This window comes from Bidens hawaiensis, unplaced genomic scaffold, assembly GCF_021521415.1.
Source record: "Bidens hawaiensis isolate Kalapana, Puna unplaced genomic scaffold, B.hawaiensis_p1.1 tig00001960_1, whole genome shotgun sequence".
Taxonomy (NCBI): Eukaryota; Viridiplantae; Streptophyta; class Magnoliopsida; order Asterales; family Asteraceae; genus Bidens; species Bidens hawaiensis.
The window spans coordinates 2,723,035-2,744,331 of NW_027491108.1; the positions used below are offsets into that span (position 1 = coordinate 2,723,035).

At 37.8% G+C, this 21,297-nt stretch overlaps 1 protein-coding gene across 1 annotated transcript; it reads right to left on the reverse strand.

The window, feature by feature from the left end:
• Nucleotides 1-4,255: 4,255 nt before the first annotated feature.
• LOC143601424 (glutamate receptor 3.4-like) lies at nt 4,256-9,689 on the reverse strand. Its single transcript, XM_077078838.1, has 5 exons — nt 9,257-9,689; nt 7,710-9,046; nt 6,618-6,927; nt 5,289-5,698; nt 4,256-4,865 (listed from the first exon to the last, which is right to left on the reverse strand). The coding sequence occupies exons 1-5, from the start codon at nt 9,531-9,533 to the stop codon at nt 4,419-4,421; spliced, it is 2,781 nt and encodes a 926-aa protein (XP_076934953.1). The 5' UTR covers nt 9,534-9,689; the 3' UTR covers nt 4,256-4,418.
• Nucleotides 9,690-21,297: the final 11,608 nt, after the last annotated feature.

Sequence of the window (21,297 nt, forward strand, 5' to 3'; positions counted from 1 at the left end):
AGGAAATGAAAACAAGTGTCAAAGTTATTTTATGACTTGCAATCCAACATGTGTGTTATAACCCATGTTTCAGAGTGAAAAGGAATTATTTGAAAGATAAAGGGCTTAAATGACAATATGGGTTTGTAAGGACCGTAGTGCACTGCTCATAGAAGTTCAAGGGACGAAAGTAAAAAGTTAACTGGAAGTAGAAGAAATGCGGCCATTGTTTGTATAAGTTAAAAACTTGATTACACGTGTTTTTATAACCTAACCAATCCTAAGCTCAAACTCCTTACTACAAACTCTACCAAAAGGTCTTTATTCTGGAGGTGTAAACGTGTTGGATAAGGTTTTTCTTTGCAAGTGATGAGGGTTCAAATTCCGGATAATTATAACAATAATAATAATATCGTTAAAAAAGAGAGAGAAACTCTAACATGTCTATATCTAAACATGAATTTGAAATAAACTCGACTACTATCTGTAGGGGTATGGTACTAAACCCGGTTTTACGACCCTAAATTTATTATGTTTGGCTTATTTTATTATATGGACTAATATAATGTTATTGAGCTGAGGGGGTTTTGTGAAGGTAACCCTAACTGGGCTAGGCCCATTAGGGCCATGATGGTGGCCATGAGGCTCCCTATATAAGGAGGTCTCCACCTCCTTATTAGGGGTTGGTCATTCTCAATAAGAGCCACCACCATATTTTTGTGTCTGTGAACAAGAGATCCTGGAGATTTCTTAGCGGTCACCTCCACACCCCCAAAAAGTCATTGCAGATCCCAACCAACCGGAGAAGAAGATCAAGACGTGGTTCGTTCATCTCGAAATCCTTGGAAACATCGTCATGGATCAGGTCAGATTCATCTCGTGCTTCGACATTGGCGCCATCCGTGGGACGGCAATGAACCACACTTCGCTTCTCGTCTCGGCCCTCCGATCTGTTCATCAATATCTCGGGTCTACGGTTTCTTCTTTCAGATATGTTCTATGGAAATCCAAATATCCGTAGATCTAAAAAATACTTCCAGATCTGGAAATACACAGGAAGAAATACCACCGAACTTTTGGGGAAAACCCTTAGATCTGTGTTTTTTCTAAGTGAAATATACCAAATCTAGTTATGATTTTTTCAGATCTGGGTTCGTTTGAGCAACAGTCACACTTCATATTCATAGATCTATAAATCCTATTAGATCTGTTGGTTTTACATAAAACCTACCTGATGTGGATATTCAAAATCTCCAGGATCGTGTGCGCCACCGCGGATCAAAATCGCTCCCTGTGGATCAACTTCGGATTCCGCATGCGCGCTCCCGGCGATCACTACACGCCACAGCGGGCCGCATGCGCGCTCCCGGCGATCACTCTACGCCACAGCGGGTCGCATGCGCGCCCCCGGCGATCACTCTACGCCACAGCGGGTCACATGCGCGCCCCCGGCGATCACTCTACGCCACAGCGACTTGCATGCGCGCTCCCGGCGATCCCTCTACGTCACAGCGGGTCGCATGCGCGCTCCCGGCGATCACTCTACGCCACAGCGGGTCGCATGCGCGCTCCCGGCGATTACTCTACGCCACAGCGGATCGCATGCTCGCTCCCGGCGATTACTCTACGCCACAGCTCACGCGTATCACATGCTCATGAAGACAGCCAAAACCTATGCTCGTGGCGCATATCATATGCTCACGCGTATCACGTATGCTCACGCATCACGTATGCTCACGCATCACGTATGCTCACGCATATCACATGCTCACGCATCTCATATGCTCACGCATCACATATGTTATTGGGCTTCACGTACGCTCATGCATATTAGATGCTCACGCATCACGCATGCTCACGCGTATCACGTTACATATGCTCACGCATCACGTATGCTCACGCATCACGTATGCTCACGCATCACGTATGCTCACGCATATCACATGCTCACGCATCTCATATGCTCACGCATCACATATGTTATTGGGCTTCACGTACGCTCATGCATATTAGATGCTCACGCATCATGCACGCTCACGCACCACATCTGCGCGTGAGAATAAAGGAGACATTGCGCAGGCCGCGCGTAAGCGACATAACAAATGAACAGTCTAATCCAAATCAGGATAAGAACAACCATGATTGTACTCATATGGCTACGCGCCATACTTAAAGGTTGGGAATCCTCATAATATCCCATATGGCTACGCGCCATACTTAAAGGTTAGGAATCCTCATAATATCCCATATGGCTACGCGCCATACTTAAAGGTTGGGAATCCTCATAATATCCCATATGGCTACGCGCCAAACTTAAAGGTTGGGAATCCTCATAAACCCATAGGCCACGCGCCAAGCTTAAAGGTTGGGCACACCTCATAATTTGCCCGAGGATGGGAACCATGCAATACATCCACTTTTAGTTGACATGTTTTTGCAGGTTCGGCTACGAGCCGCACAAACACCTATGACATCATTATTATTATCTGGCCATTTGTGCCTCCATTATTATTTTGAAAACAGGCCGGGATATTCATCCTGCGCGGAGGAGGCCCTTGTGGGCCAGTCATTATCATCATTTTATAGCTCGTAAGTCGCCTCGCGCGCAAGCTTTTATTATTCTTATAGCTCGTAAGACGCCTCGCGTGCAAGCTTTTATTATTCTTATAGCTCGTAAGACGCCACGCGCGCAGGCTTCATTATTCTCATAGATCCGTAAGTCGCCTCGCGCGCAGGCTTCATTATTTTTACAGCTCGTAAGTCGCCTCACGCGCGCAAGCTTTATTATTCATATAGCTCGTAAGACGCCTCGCGCGCAAGCTTTTATTATTCTTATAGCTCGTAAGACGCCACGCGCGCAGGCTTCATTATTCTCATAGATCCGTAAGTCGCCTCGCGCGCAGGCTTCAATATTTTTACAGCTCGTAAGTCGCCTCGCGCGCAAGCTTTATTATTCATATAGCTCGTAAGACGCCTCGCGCGCAAGCTTTTATTATTCTTATAGCTCGTAAGACGCCTCGCGCGCAAGCTTTTATTATTCTTATAGCTCGTAAGACGCCACGCGCGCAGGCTTCATTATTCTCATAGATCCGTAAGTCGCCTCGCGCGCAGGCTTCATTATTTTTACAGCTCGTAAGTCGCCTCACGCGCGCAAGCTTTATTATTCATATAGCTCGTAAGACGCCTCGCGCGCAAGCTTTTATTATTCTCGTAGCTCATAAGTCGCCTCGCGCGCAAGCTTTATTATTCTCATAGCTCGTAAGTCGCCTCGCGCGCAGGCTTTTATTATTCGGCGTGCTATATCTTATTCATGCTAGTGCACCATCATTATCATAAAAACCACAACACGTCACCATCATGAAGAAAACCTCCCAAAACTCAAAGACAATAAAGATAAGGCCGAAGAAAAGGGAAAAAACCGCCTCACGCCCTAACACACCTCATAAAGTCCAGCGCTCCACCTAAACGCTTGCGCGCCCAGGAGCAACGCTGGACTTGGGGGGGCTTGTAGGGGTATGGTACTAAACCCGGTTTTACGACCCTAAATTTATTATGTTTGGCTTATTTTATTATATGGACTGATACAATGTTATTGGGCTGAGGGGGTTTTGTGGATGTAACCCTAACTGGGCTAGGCCCATTAGGGTACCATGATGGTGGCCATGAGGCTCCCTATATAAGGAGGTCTCCACCTCCTTATTAGGGGTTGGTCATTCTCAATAAGAGCCACCACCATATTTTTGTGTCTGTGAACAAGAGATCCTGGAGATTTCTTAGCGGTCACCTCCACACCCCCAAAAAGTCATTGCAGATCCCAACCAGCCGGAGAAGAAGATCAAGACGTGGTTCGTTCATCTCGAAATCCGTGGAAACATCGTCATGGATCAGGTCAGATTCATCTCGTGCTTCAACACTATCCATTAATTAGTAATCTTCAAATCACCCTTAATACACCAAAACTTGGGCACCGCCCAACCATTACCGAACACGTATTTGGGTCTGTAAGACTGTAATTAGCACGTCCCGCTAACATATATAAGCATCCACTTTGCATCTCCCAACTTATATTATAACATAGCTTGAATTCATTTTTCTTAATTTACGAGTCACATAATATTAATTAAATTATGTTAATAACACTAAAATTACCATAAAATCAAATGCACACAATTGTTAATTAAGTGATATCATTTGGTAAACTTTATTAAACTCTTAACTATGCCCTACTCTATGACAATTATAAAGTTGATGTATTGTAAAATAGAGTACACTGAATTTCAACTAATGAGAATATACATATAGAAGAGTATAAAGAATACATCCCATTCTACAAAATAGTCGGTTTCATATATCCCCTCTAAACTTAAAAAATATTATATTTCTTCATAGAGCATCATACATTATGCATTGGAATATATGAAATTCTTCGTCTCAATAATTTATCTAGGCGAATCGTTATGCCCGTTAAGTTGTCGCCTATGTCGCCTCAACATTTCCTTAATCTCAGCTTCTTTTCTATCATAAAACTCGATCAAATCTTTAAAGCTCGTGGACCGAAATGACCTTCTTGAACTCCGTCTAGCCGAATCCGGTTTAGGTTCAGGAACCACCTGTGATTCTTCTATATTCGGGTCGAATCGAAGGTACTGACAAAAGACTCTCCAAAAGTAAATACCGAGAGAAATGCAACACGCAATCCCACATATTAGAAACAAACCCCAAAAGCTACTTAAAGAAAGACTATTAGTGTCTGTTTCTGCAGCTTGTGATGCACAAGAACTTGTAGCTAACCATTTGTCATGAATTCTTTGTAAATCGCCATTTTCTGAAAGTTGGAGGATCGCGGTTGATAAATCAAGTGCTAGAGGTGAATCCCTTTGGAATGCCTGAAAGTTTTACAAATTGGTTATGATTTTGATATTGGAATTATAGGTGTGAAACTAACAGTTTGACTTTTGAGGTCAAACACATTGGTTTTTTACTACAAAATTGATGCAGATTCTTTCGAAGTTTTATGAAGCAGATTTAATAAAATAATCAGAAATCCAATATAAATTATTCAAAACGTAAAGATTTTGATGGTAGCACCAAATCTCAAAGCAAATTTCATTTTAGAAAGTTTAAAATTTGACATGAACAGTTTACTTAAGAGTTGACTCAAAAGTCAACTCATAAATACTATAGAAAACTATAAAGATTTTGGCATTAAACCAGTGAAGAAATATCTCAACTTCAATATTGGGAGGTTTAAGGTTTGACCGAGAAGTCAAACCAGAAAAGTCAAAAAGTCAAAAGTAGAACAAACTTACAAATCCCCAACCGCTTTTTGTGAACTCTTGACCGACGATCCTGAACTCACACTTGGTGTAAGTCATAAAAACCTCAACATAAGGAAGCTCATCAACAATGGCAGCTACACCACCACGGTTTGGACCGAGCCGAAGGGCGTTTATGTACTCTGCTGTATCTTTCAATGGTTTAATTCTAGATGGCGCAATATTAAGTTCTTGGACCAAATAATTATATGCGAAAGATCCGTCTTGAATTCCAATAGGATCATTGCTTGAAATCATCCCATCTATGCCCTCGATTCGTGAACTCAACTGTTGGACGGTGAGGATCGAAGTCAAACTTGCGGTGTAGCTTGAGTTGATAATCAGTACTACAAATAGCCATAAGAGTAGCACAAATCTTCCCAACGTGCTAACTGTGTTCTCCCCTATATCAATAGTACATAAGATATTCAGATGTTTGAATGAATGAATGTTTGACAAATCTGATTAGTTGAAAATAATTGTGAAGAAGTAGACATGGACGTAAAGGTCACTCAAAATGGGTTTTGAAACCTTCAAGGGGTGGCATAGTGGTAAATACTGTGCATGAATTGAAAATCATTTTGTTTTGGTTTTTTCGGTTTTCACAATGGGTTCAGCTCGGTTTTTGGTTTTTATCATTTGGGTATTGGGATCAAAAGGAACCAAAACTTCTATTTTTTCATTTTTGAAAACCGTTTGGTTTTGCTTTTTTCTATTTTCGGTTTTCACAAAGGATTTGGGTTTTCTGTTTTACCGTTTGTGCTTGAAAAATGTTAGGCCAGAAAAAAAAAAAAAGCCTAGAATAATTAATAATGAATTTGGCTGAAAAAGGGCCCAAAATAATGAATTTTGGCCAATTTTTTTGTTATTTACTAGTTAACTAATTATTTAACATTTGGACCTAAAATTTGTGGGCTACCAATTATTATATTATAATAAATTACTAAAAATTGCTTTTTCCAGTTTGGTTTCAAATTTTTGGTTTTTGCATGATAACAAAGCTAAAACCAAACCGAAAAATCGTTCTTTGAAAATACATAAAACCAAACCGTCGGTTACTCTGGTTATCTCAGTTTTTGTGCACGCCTCTAGCGTAAGGTGCACTTACCTGGTCCCACCGGGTTAGCAATGTGTTTGGTGGCCCCCCCTAGGTTTCTCTAACGGGTTCTCACGGGCACAAAAACGGTTGTAAAAGTGTAACTAATGAGATGTTAAATGTGTTTATCCGGACATTAAAAAGTGATTATTGAATAATAAATAATTAGTAGCAAAACACAAATCAAAATCAAGACACTTATAATATAATAAATGGAGTATACTTACTATGTGAAAAGAACATGGTTGAGAAACTAAACCAGAAAATCGTGATAATTTGTTGACTCGGGGGTCCACGAAACTCATGATTTAATCGATGCTCAAGAATCCAAACAACAAACCCAACAAGAAGAAAGAAGCCACCAGTGACGAGCCACATTTCAAAGGTGAACGGTTTGAGAAAAGCCCACGGGCTGGTTTTTGACTTTTTTACGGGAACAACGATCACGAGGCCTGATTCCATGTACGGCTGTGTAAAGTCGACAATTCTTGTTCGGTTTGTAGTAATTGTAACGTCTCCAACTGCTGCATCATATGTCTGAAAAACAAGGAAAATCAGTTCTAGATTTTGACTTTGATGGTCAAAGTTAATACTACATATCATTTCAAATTTGTAGACTTTGACTTTTGGGTCAAAACTAGGAGTTCGAGAAGTTGAAGTTAGTATGGTAACATTCGGATTTTAAAACGAAGTTCTGCTTGCTTATATTGTTAGCTTTCAAGTTAAAGGAATAATCACCGATTTCCTTTAAACATCAACTAAACATATTTCAATTATGGCATCAGTATGAGACTACTTGATCTCAAAAGTCAAACTCTATGTGTAAAAGAGCAAATCAATATCGAGCAAGAAACTAGAGATCATGCAAGATCTTTGACTTTGAGGTCAAAGGTAATCCTCCACTGATATTGTTCCGATTTCAGTTCCAAAAACAAAGATTCTCCTATTGTAGTATTGGTGATCGCGTTTAACACATGAATTATAGAATTCTCAAACAATATTGACTCTTATTTTAACTATGAGATCAACAACAGAATACTTAACCTCAAAAGTCAACTCTGTATCAATAAGCAAGCTAAATTTGAATAAGAAACTAGACATCAAGCAAGAACTTAGATATCAGACAAATCAAGTTCAAATTTGCATACTTTGACTTATGAGGTTAAAATTAAAACTTCACAAACTCAAAATCGACAAATTTCTAGTGATCAAGAACTTTTCAAACATTAACCAGCATTACTTATAAGTTATAACCATGAAATCAAGAACAAGCAAGTTGACCACCAAAAGTCAATATAGACACCAAAACAACAACTTACATTATCAGCAACAGCAGCCACAAGATTACTATAACTAGGGTTCCGAACACCATCACCATACAAAATATACTTCCGAGGCACGGGGTACGGTAGTAAATTCACAGCCGCCTCAAAAACATCAACACTATAACCTCGTACACCTTCTGGGGACCGAACATCTTTTGTAACAACCTCTGTATAACTATGCCTATATGGAACTGCAATCCTTAACGGCTTCCCATTGTTTGGGAACACCCATCCACGTGGCTTCGCACTCGTCTCGCCGGGCCAAATCACACTATAAAGACGCTTAGTATCCGTTGAAATGTTTAATGGTTTCGCATAAACCTTTTCAGGCGGGTTTGTGGTCAAACCGGAATGGTTTGACCAGTAACCGACTGTTCGTAATCCGTTACCGACAATGTTTAAAACGTCGTATGCGGGTTGAACGAGATTCTTCTCCTGATTGAACCGAACCTCACCCGTTAAGCCCGTGAAATTAGTTGATAATATCGTTTCTAGTAACCGTGGGCCCTCGTTAAACGTTTGAAGCGCTGATAATTGCAGATGGGATCCGTTCGTGTTTTGAAGGTTCGGGTCAGTCGAAAACGTGATGCTTTCACCAGATTTTAAAAACGCGTCAAGAGCATGTGCAAGGAGCCATACCGAATCGTAAGCGTAAAGCGCATACACGTTAAAACCGGATGTTTCCTTCGGTTTAATGTTGTTCCATTTTGTAGTGAAAGATTTTTTCAAACTGGAGTCCGGGGTGTGCTGTCTGAGTGACAGCACACCCTGTAACAGGCCCACCGAACCCAGTGGGCCCGATGAATCCAGCACTGCTGGCAGCCACTCAGTCGTGATCCAAACGTACCCACTCGTCATCATCCCAAGCTTCTTCGCAGCTGCGAAAACCTGCAAACCCGTGTCAGGATTCACATGCACAACATAAACGCGCGATTCCATCAAGTTGACCGTGGTCAACACTTCAATTACATCATCAACCGACGAACCGGGCGTCAACGCGGCTTTGTAAGCAACTCGAGCCCGTTTCTGGGCTAACCAATCGCCTAACGACGAGACCCCGTTTCGACCGTAATCATCGTCTACAAAGACAGCTATCACTTCCTTCCATTCGAAGTACTCGATGACGTCAGAAACGGCCGACATTTGGTAATAATCGCTTTGTGTGGTTCGGATAAAATAAGGATATTGTAAAGCTGCTAACGTAGGATCAGTCGCACCGAACGACAGTAGAGGTACGTGAAGCTCGTTGACGACGTGTGAGATGACGTGTGCGATTGTAGACGATTGTGGTCCGATTGCAGCCACCACATCTTTCTCCATTAGCTCCAAAGCTACACCAAATTTATTCAAAAATCAGCAATTTTGACTTTTTGAAGTCAAACTAATTTTACTCAAATCCCAAATTAATTATCTTCTGTTTATTAATATTTTTAACACTGGTTTGTTTCCAACTGGTGGGATATTAATGTTATTTGATGGGTTAATCAATATTTTGTGAAAGATTAAATGTGAAGATATTAATTTTGAAATTGAAAGGATACCTTCAATGGTGCCTAAAAAGCCACTGCAATTGGTGTCATGTAGAATAAGATTCAAATGGGTATCTGCTAGAATTGATGTATCAGAGTTGACATCATCAATAGCAGCTTTAATTGCAGGCTTTACAGACCTTCCGATAACTGAATTAACTGTCAACAAAGCTCCAATATTCACAACTTTAGGTGTTCTTGAGGAAGTTGAATTTCCGATTATGCCCTCATCTGCCACTGTAAACATAACCCATGTAGCAAAGAGCAAGAAAAACACACTTTTTCTCATTATAGGATGACTAAAATCTGTTTTTGGAAGATACCCTTTTGAAATACTGGTCAACTGTAGCTGGGTTTAGAAGAAATCATATGGGTGTTGGTGTGAGGTTGGAATCTTGAAATTAAGAGCAAAAATCAAGAATTTGAAGGTAGACACACGAAGCATAGGAATGAATATAGGATAAAAGTTTTTATGATTTTATTTTTATTTATTTTCTGGATGGGTCACTTATTTTGGCAAATTTTTGAGATGATGATGAAGGCAATCAAAAGAAGATTTTTAAACCTGAAATAGTAGCATAAGTTGGATTAAAAAAATTGTCAAACTTATATAAAATGATGAAGAAAGTGATGATAAAAATATGATGAATAGGGAGATCTATAGGAGGAAGCTATTGAACAATTACAAGAGAAAGGGAGAGGAGTGAGTGGGAGAGAGAAGATTGCTTTAACAACCAAACCTCATTACATCCACAAAGATTATACCCTTTTCTTATACTTTAATAATGTTGAACTTTTTTGTCTTTAGTATAGTAGTAGTATATATATGACTTTGTAATTAGTTAAGGTTTTCAGAATTTATACATCTTAATTGTTTGACTACTAGTAGCATTTTGATTCCTGACCATATCACACGTTAAACTTAAATGCTATACTATTGTAAAATTACCTTTATACCCATAAGTACTTTTGTCATTATTGTTGACGTACCCTTGACAACAAATCCATGAAGGAGGAGAATGACTAATGTTACCAGTTAGACAAGTGGGCTTGTGGTCGGTATGGGTCGTATGAAGACCATTTATGACCATTGACAATGGGCATTGATGACAGGTACATGAATAAGTAGATTTTGAGTTTTTAATTAGAAAGGTAAAATAGAAATTTTATAAAAAAAAGTTAAAGACTTCTTTTAATGTTATTAGTTTATTACCATTAAAGGGGTAAAATGTTACGTTAAGTGAAGAGTTAAAACTAACTATATAATAAAATGTATGAGAAAATTGAATATACAAATGAAAATGAATGAAGTTAATCATTAGTTTTTTGTTGTCTTTATGTCCTATTTGGTTATGGCATAGGTATTAGATCATGGATAGTGATGGAGGGAGAAAGCGTGTTTCATCTTTCTCTTTATTGGCTGGAACCATTTTTCAACAAAGTCAATACAATTTGAGCGCTTTCTACAAACCGTCAAGCCACCCCCTCCCCCCAAAAAAAAACACCGTTATACTTATATTTCATTCCGGTTTCATAAAAAAACACAATAATAATAATAATTCGTATTATACCAATACACATTTGTATAATTTTATTTAATCTCTAGTTACGTAATGCACACATATATATATTATGATTTACCTTAAATTATACATATATGTATAAAAAAACATGTGTACATATATGTATAATTTAGCTAAACTGATAATTTTTTTTCGTGTTTTTTTTTAAACCGGGATAAATAAGAATTTTGGTTTTTTTTTAACTTTTTTTATTTTTGTGTTTTTTTTTTGTTTTTTAATTTTTTTTATTTTTAGGGTTTTTGTGGTAAAAAATAGTTCTCATGCTTCTTAATTCTCAAAAAGTTCTCATCTGATCCTGATCCAATATATATATATATATATATATATATATATATATTAGGAACATATATATTTTTATATAAAGCGATGATCACAAATATATTATATTTTTTATTTTCAAAATATTCATATTATTTTAATTTTTGACAGAAATGGTCTATACAAACTTTTAAGTTGTTTTCCTTAAAAACTAAAGATAGCATAGGCCTGACATGTTATAAATATTTGTTTAGTAATTAGATGGATCTCACTAGTTTTAACAACAGCCCTAACCATCTAAAAAAATGTTTCTTGATCCACACTACTATACCATCATCACTAACTGAAACAACAAGGGCACCATGATCTGTCCTATACCAATCTAGATACGACCCATTCACTTCCTCTAAGACTTTGAAAAGGTACGTACCATAGCTGCATCATGTGGCAAGATGCAACTTTATATACATTTGTGTGTAAGATTCCATATTTTCAAGCCACATGACTAACTTTTTCAAGTTCCAATCTCCACTTAAAAGTGTTTTAACATGTTTATATGCGGTTGTAAGCACATTTCATGAATATAAACACATTATAAAATTCCCCTAAAGCTTAAAGCGAAACAGTTCACTGAAGAATAACACACAAGATCTAAGTAGACATCAAATACAAATATACAATAAAGGGCGTCATCTTCCAAATGATGTAACAAACTGTTGCTACAATGCTTGTTGTATGGTAAATTAGTTTTTCAGAAACAGATTTAGCTAAGCGTGAGACATGAAATATAGGAACAACTCTTTAACGGTAAAAAAAATAAAAATTAAACAGCGAAACAGGGGAGCCCGTTGTGTTCTGGCGGAGCACATAAGTTAGTTATGATATATGGTGATGAACGAGTGAGACAATTGAAGTATTGCGTGGATATCGTATACTTTAGAGAGAGGTGACATGATATTTATATGATTATTTTTGTTTTCTAGGCTGATGTATGTGCTAATAGGATTATTATAAGCTTTGCTTGTCAAACGAACTCGAATTAGAAGTCAAAGATCCTAACTTTCTATGTTAAAAAGAGTTTTGTTATAATTGTTACCATACATAGGTCAACACATCTTCTAATCTTTTTAATATCTTTATAACGTGAAACACAATATTTGCTCATTTGAAACATAAAAGTGTAATTGATGCAGCAGCATTTGATTCAAGATTAAGCCCGACCCGATGGGCGACCGCGTAGAGAAGTTATATATAACTTTATTTAAATTTCTTTAATTTTGGCTAGCATTTATTTGTTTCATTCTTTATGTATAACCACCCTATTATTTAAGAGTGCCTAGGTTCATAGAGATAGTTTTTTCAGACCGAGTGTAGTGGTGGGGGTGGAAGCCCCCCCCCCCCCCCCCCATGATTATCGGCTGAAGTGTGGTTCACCATTGGCAAGACACATTTAGCCTTCAAAGTGCCCCCGGAGGGCGAAGCTCTGGGCGTTATGGGGCTTTTTCCCTCTCTAAAACATACCAGTACGTTTGGTCTGATATTAAGAATATTGTGAAGAACATTTATTCTTGAACCTGTCTATGAATAAACTATAAGCTTCGTGAGCCATTTGAGTAAAGCCGTGGATTCGACATCAGTAATAATTTTGTTCTGTTTTACCTCGAGATGACACATGTAAACACGCCAAAAGTAAATCAAACTTCATTTAAACGGTTATCAAAACAAATCAACTCGATACCATGCACATAATTTTTTAATAGAACATGACTCTCTATACTAGTGATAAAAGTTCAAACCGAATAAATTCTCATGTTTTTGGCTAAACTTTATTTATACGATGATTCAAACTACCGCACTTTTTTAATAAACCATACTAGCCATGATAATAAAATAGAATCAATTCTAATAATAGTATCTTAGAAAACAAACAAGACGCCACCCAAAATCTTTCACTTTATACTTTACAAAGGTTAATGTGTGCAAAGAATCTTTCTTTTGCTATTAATAATTACTCAACTGTTACATCTGTGTTTTATTCTTTAATTTTTCCAAACCGCATCTTACATGTCAAATTGCATTTTCTTTGTTTGTATTTGTATCTTTCCCAAAGATACCACATAATATATATATTCCGTTCATTGGTATAATTTATAATTAGATTGTATAATATATAATGGCAAATTGGAATTTCATGGTATTTTAATAGTTCATATCTATTAGTTCAAGTCAAGAAGAATTGGCAATTAAAAGACATAATTACCCCTGGTAGTAAACAACTTAACGGATCAAATATAACTAGGTTAGGTTATTGGATGATATATGAAAAAGAAAATAAACCATGGGGACCAAAACTCATAATTTTCAAAGATTATGGACAAATTTTAAAAGTTTGCTCAAACCACAAGGATCAATAGTGTAATTGACTCAAAAAAGTTTGTATCCAAGAGGTATTAAGGTGCGCTGGAAAAATGCACACATTAGCTAAAGGTAATTTTAGGCAGCGTTTGCAGACAACGCTAATAATCTGTCCTGTCTTCAATTTTGGGGGAAACACACCACCTGAAGGCCCATTATGATAGAACCTTGGCTCGCGCGTGACATTTTGTCATGAACAAGATTCAAATACACGACATTCCATAAAATAAGCTAGGGATGAGCTCGGGATGGTACCGGTATCAGTACCGTACCGAAAATCCCGATCCTGAAATTCGGAAATAGTTGATACCGGTATTGAAATATTCGGTTCGGTACTGGTATTTCGTGAAAAATTCGGGAAATACCGGTACCGTACCGATACCTGTACCGTACCGATACCGAAAACTCAAAATTTGGTACCAATTCAGTACCGACGATACAAACGCTCATCCCTAAAATAAGCCATGGGATTACCACCGGACCAATTAACGCGTAAACCTAATAATCCTAAATTTACATAATTATATGTCATGAGAGTATGAGACAAATTCATATGAGACTGTAATTCTTATACTCTCATGACATGTAATTATGTAACTTTAATTGTATCACCCCGGTTTTAAGCGGAATACGCCCGAGTGTAACATGCAGATCACTCATAAGCTCGTAACACTATTACTAGTGACAATATATTTATTTTATTCCATAATTTCGCAAGTGCACAAATAGTTCGATAATGAGACAAATTGCATTACATCAAAAAGAAACAGTTATTCCATTTAAATAAATCATAATGTCGATCTAGTTTTTTTGTCCTTGCACTTCGTCGTATCAACCAGCAACACATTAAAAATAATAATAACTGTGTCAACAAAATATGTTAGTGAGCTTTCATAAGTTTTGCGTATATATCTATATAAAAAGTGCGATTCAACAATCGAGATGCGATATATATTCAACATAAAGTAAATGGAATGCAATGAAAAATAGCGCCCCAACCTAGGGGAATGATAATGATACCATTATTCTTTACAACCGAAGTTGAAGGATAGGTAGCGCATGTACGTCCCGTTGGACTCTCCCACTTTGCGTTTGCGATTGCGATTGCGTCTCACCATAAAGCAGTAAACACATTGCACATAATACACGTATACATCATAAACAATATGTATGGACAATAACAACACAAACGATATAATGTGAATCGGTTTGAAAACAAATGCATTAACAACGAATTAAAACTTGAGACGTGCTGCACCCCAAAAAAATATTATAAAGCGGTAAAAAGGTGTTATGAAAAACTCACTTGTTAAAGTAAGCGAGTGAAAGCGAACTATGCATTTAAGCGAGCTGAGCAAGACGAGTTCGGTTCGACAAGCGGTCCGTTGAAAATAAAATTCAAGAAAATAAACGGAAACGGAAGACTTAGAAGATTCGGTTCATGATTTAGTGGTTTAAACCTTTGAAAGCAAATATATATACATATTTACTCTATAATTGTATATTTTTAGAGTTTCCATCGTAAAGTTTATAAGTTGGTTAATTTTAATTAATTATAAAATGTTGGGCTATATTATTTCTTAGTCAGGTTATTAAGTCGGGCTCGTTTCAAGAAAAATCCCAAAAGGGCCAACAATGAGTTTAAGCGAGTGGTTCTTTTTCGGTCGGACTCGTACACAACTTTTTATGTTGGGTTCGTTTCCAGCTTGGTAAAATAATATATTTGGAATAATAATGAAAAGAATTTGGTTTTAGATATGATAAAATTAACTAAACCGAAACCGAATACATGCAAAAGTGAGTTGAGTTCCTTTTTGATGAACTAATAATAATGCTAAATTAATCATTGTTGGGTTTCTATGAATATTTTATACTAAGTTAACCATTTAACTAGTCACAATTAAGGCGGAAGCGTGATATAAACAAACTAAACATATGTATCCATGTGTTTATATATGTATCTAATACAAGTTTATATAAGATGTGTTCATGAATAATCTAGTTTATTCATTTCATAAGATTACCAATAATCTATTTATTAGAAACCCGAAGCAAGGATCAAATGATACGGGAAAACTAAACTATCAAAGCTTGTAAAACTTACATTCTTAAACCTTTAAGATATGTAGTTGATGTTGAAGAAGATGATGATGTTGATGCTAGACTTTCAAAGGGAAAATCCTCAAATAGAATATACCCCGAGCCTCCAACACACACCGAGCTATGTTAGGGAGCTTGAACACGAAAAACCGAGACCCGAACCTCTTCTTTCTTGACTTGGCCGAACCAAAGAAAACAAGAGAGAAAGAGAGTTGTGGTTGTTGTTATTGTTTGTTACTTGAAAGTGTGTTTTTCTTTATAATAAGATCATGTCTCATCATATCAATGTTAGGTTTTTTAGTCAAGTGAAGATCACTCAACCTTTCACCAAACTTTACCAACTTTGACCAAAACTTTTGGGGTGTGGGGCCCACCCAAAACCGGCCCCAAATAAAATTATTATTATTATTTTTTTTTTATTTTATTTATTTTATACTTTATAAAATATATAAACACCCCATCTTTTATAAACCATTTTACAAAAGAACATATAGTTAAATAATCATTCCAATAATAATTATTTGAATAAATAAATTAACCAATTAATTTATTTAACACTTTCAAGTAAGTATTCAGAAACCCGATTTTCTGAATGTGTCGTGTTCTGTATTTGTCTTATAGATCTTATCTTAACAAATACATAATTGGTGTGTGTCTAACTCGTTATTGGGTATGACCCGACTTGGATCAAACACAGCTAGCCACATTAACCTAATTATATGTCTCGGGCATACGGTATTCCAACAATCTCCCACTTGCACGAGACTCATAGGAAGTTAATGCTAATGGTGAATACCGCCTAACAACAGGTCACCACCCCTAGTGTGTTTGACTAACTGACATTCAATAACATCATCCCCTTCAAGTCCATACTTGATATGATATAGGTAAGTCTTATCATTACATCCCTTTATTACTAGATGTCCTGTCAAATCGAAGAGACATAGAGTGATCATTCTCTCAATGATTTAACTTAACAGGCCTTAGACATCTAAACTCTCAACACATAAGAGGAACAAATTCCATCTTGACTGCATACATCCTCGTTGACATCTCATATGATATCTGAGCTCTTTCTTACGCGTCATCGTGTTACTGAAATAACAAAGAAGAGAGTCAAGATATCAGACTTGATGAAAAACCAGATCCGATATGCATCTCAGGTCAAAGGACACAATGATACTCGCCTTTACTCAAGGATTACTTATGATCAGTTGCACTAACTCCATGCAGTGATCCTTGAGAGCGGATCATGTCCAATATTTGTATCCCACAAATATCTATGAACCTTGGTGGCAAACCTATGCCCTATATTCATCACATGAATATCAACCAATCCGGGTTCATAATAGTCTTAACTTCATACTTGTTCCCACAAGTATGATCGACTACGGACGTTTAGAACAACATAAGTCATTCATGGATTAAACATGCAAATATAGAACATAACTCATTGAATAATTAAAACATAATTAATTTTTCATGAGATACCCATTTCATTCGTTCTTATACAAACACTAAATACAGATTAAATCCACTCACTAGAATACCGAAGTCCTAATGCACAAACATGACCCTCATGCTTTGGCCTATCGAGGAGCTTCGTGAGTGGGTCCGCAATATTTTGATCGGTATGAACTTTATGAATACATATCTTTCTCTTTTCAACTTCATCCCTTATGTAGTTGAATCTGCGCTCAATGTGCCTCGTTTTCTGATGAGCACGAGGCTCCTTGATCTGTGCTATAGCACCTTCATTGTCACAGAATATCTCTAGGGGCTCCTGAATGGTAGAGATAATCCCTAGATCCATGATGAACTTTTTCATCCATGCAGCCTCTTGGGCTGCCATTGAAGCGGCGATGTACTCAGATTCTGTAGTGGATAACGCGACAACATCCTGCTTCGAACTCTTCCAAGAGACAGCGCCTCCATTCAAGATGAAGACATATCCCGACTGTGACCGAGAATCATCTCGGTCAGTTTGGAAACTCGCATCCACGTAACCCTTTACGACGAGTTCCTCCTCACCAGACCCATATATTAAAAACATATCCTTAGTCCTTCTAAGATATTTTAATATATTCTTGACAGCCATCCAATGACTGTCACCTGGGTTGTGCTGGTATCTACTCGTTATGCTTAAAGCATACGAGACGTCCGGTCTAGTGCACATCATTGCATACATAATAGATCCTATTGCCGAAGCATAAGGAACATGCTTCATCCTATCCTGCTCTTCCTTAGAGCTAGGACTTTGGGATGAGCTTAACACGGTTCCTCTAGGAATAGGTACCAAACCTTTCTTAGAGTTTTCCATCCTGAACCTTTTTAGGATTTTATCAATGTATGCACTTTGATTGAGTCCGATCAATTTCCTTTGTCTATCCCTATAGACCTTTATTCCCAAGATATATGTCGCTTCTCCAAGATCCTTAATTGAGAAACGACTACTTAACCACGTTTTAACGCTTTCCATACTTGGTATATCATTTCCAAATAAAAGTATATCATCGACATACAAAATAAGGAACATGATTATACTCCCACTAGCCCATTTATACACACACGCCTCATCACCGTTTTGGACGAAACCAAACGCTTTGATTTCTTCATTAAAACGATGATTCCACATCCGTGATGCTTGTTTCAACCCGTAGATTGATTTCCTTAACTTACATACTTTATCAGGATTAGATGGATCGACAAAACCTTCAGGCTGAACCATGTGGACATCTTCCTCAAGATATCCATTAAGAAAAGCGGTCTTGACATCCATTTGCCATATCTCATAATCAAAATGAGCTGCAATGGCAAATAATATCCTGATCGACTTAAGCATCGCGACCGGCGAGAAGGTTTCATCATAATCAATCCCTTGAGTTTGCGTGAAACCTTTTGCGACAAGTCGGGCTTTGTAAGTATCTAAATTTCCATGCATATCGGTCTTCTTCTTGAAGACCCACTTACATCCAACCATTTTGGAGTTAAGTGGACGATCAACCAATTCCCAAACTTGGTTATCATGCATGGATTGCATCTCGGCGCTCATGGCTTCAAGCCACTTGTCACAATCAGGTTGTGACATAGCATCTTTGTAGGAGATCGGTTCATCCGAATCGACCAAGTAGCAATCATCCACGAGAAATCCATATCTCTCGGGAGGTTGACTAATCCTACTAGATCTGCGAGCAACGTGTGTATGATCAACCATTTGATCACTTTCAACATCCTCGTGTTGAAAACTAGTATCGACCAACTGTGTATCATCCAGTGATTCTTGAACCTCTTCAAGTTCCACTCTCTTTTCACTAGGTCCTTCCATAAGGAACTTAGTTTCTAAGAAGTATCCTTTGCGTGAAACAAACACCTTTTGTTCACTAGGATCATAGAATATATATCCTATATCATCCTTTGGGTATCCTATGAAGATACACCTGATGGATCGAGCCTCAAGCTTATTTGGGGTGTCACGTTTAACATAAACTATGCATCCCCATACCCTTAAATATGAAAAGGATGGAACCTTTCCATGCCACATTTCATAGGGTATTCGATCCACCTTTTTGGTCGGGGCCATATTCAAAATACGAGCCGCTGTAAGTAGCGCATATCCCCAAAATGACGGTGGTAGCGAGCTTCGTGCCATCATTGATCGAACCATGTCCAACAGTGTTCGATTCCTCCTCTCGGATACTCCGTTATGTTGAGGAGTACCAGGAGGAGTGAGCTGTGAAATAATTCCACAATCTCTAAGATGACTTTGAAAAGCATCACTTAGGTATTCGCCTCCTCTATCGGAGCGGAGTACCTTGATTGTTCGGTCGAGCTGATTTTGTACTTCCTTTTGAAATTCCTTGAACATTTCAAAGGCTTCATGTTTGTGTTTCATTAGATACACATACCCATATCGACTAAAATCGTCGGTAAAGGTAATGAAGTACCTTTCACTATTCCTACTAGTGGGCTTGAGAGGTCCGCATACATCCGTATGTATGATACCTAACAAGTCCTTAGCCCTTTCATTTGTACCTTTAAAAGGTTCTTTGGTCATCTTGCCTTGAATACAAGATTCACACTCATCAAACGAACCTAACTCATTTGTTTTCAAAAGACCATTCTTTTGGAGAGTATTTACACGATTCTTGTTTATGTGTCCAAGACGACAATGCCAAATGTAGGAATCACTCAAATCCTTTTTGAGTCTTTTAGTGGAAGTTTGATATAATGAGCTATTTAAGGTATTGTCATGAACCAATTCATAAATACCGTTGTTTGGTACAGCTTTAAAATAAAAGATACCATTAGATGATACATGCATTTCTGATTTTACAAATTTAAAGTCAAAGTTACATTGTCTAAGAAGGTGCACAGAAATAATGTTCCTAGTCAAACTAGGAGCATACAAAACATTTCTCAAAACAACTTCCAAACCACTTGGAAGCGATAAAGTGAAGTCTCCTCTAGCGACCACGTGCACCCTTGCACCGTTGCCCATGAAAAGACTCACTTCGCCCTTCTTTAAGTCTTCATTCCTTTTGAACCCCTGCAACCAATTGCAAATATGAGTTCCACATCCGGTATCCAATACCCATGTGTTAGAAGAAATAAGATTTAGCTCAATATTAATCATAAAGACATTACCCGAGGTATGCCCCGCATTCCTCTTGTCTCTTAGCTCCTTTAGGTAGACCGGGCAATTGCGTTTCCAATGTCCGGTCTCCCCACAACCAAAACAAGGATCATCCTTATGACCCCTCGGTTCCATAACCTTTTGTTTCTTTGCCATAACCGGTGATTTGCCCTTACCCTTAAGATGCACAGGAGGACCCTTTCTTTTTGCTACCTTAGCCTTAGGATTGGGTTGAGATCGATTCTTGGATCTACCTTCATTGATCGCAAACACGGGTAAAACCCTTTTACCCATACTTGCCTCGGCTGTTTTAAGCATTGAGTGAAGTTCTCCAATGTTTTTGTCCCACCCGTTCATGTTATAATTTAACACGAATGTGTCGAACCTTTTCGACAAAGAGTTAAGGATCAAATCCGTTGCTAACTCTTTTGAGATGGGACAATTGAGCTTGGCGAGGCGATCAATGTAACTTTTCATCTTAAGTACATAAGTTGAAACTGGTTGATTATCATCCATTCTACATGCATGCAAGGCTCGAACCGTTTCGAACCTTTCAACCCTCGATTGCTTAAGGAACATTTCCTTAAGTTGAGTAATCATGTCGTACGCATTATGGTTTTCGAAATCCTTTTGGATTTCGGGAACCATAGTCGCCAACATGAGGCATGACACTTGAATGGAATCTTCCGTGTGTTTGACCCAATTCATGTATTCGACCTCAGTTCCCTCTTCCGGTTCGTTGGGGATAGGTGTTTCCAAAACATGATATAATTTTTCTTGTTTTAGAACAATCCTTAAATTTCGGAACCAATCCGAAAAGTTATTGTGGTTAAGACGGTCTTTAGCGAGAATAGATCGGAGAGATACGTTTTGGACGTTAGGGATTATGTTGTCGTCGACGTGTGCGGCCATCTGCAGAATTTTAATTAAGTTCATTTTAGTGTTTTACATATTTTAATTATTAATACCCTTTTATATATACCAAATATAATTAATAATTAAAATCTAGAATCCAACGATAAACACGACTCCGGTTAGGTGACCTTTTTTTCATTGTCGGTTTA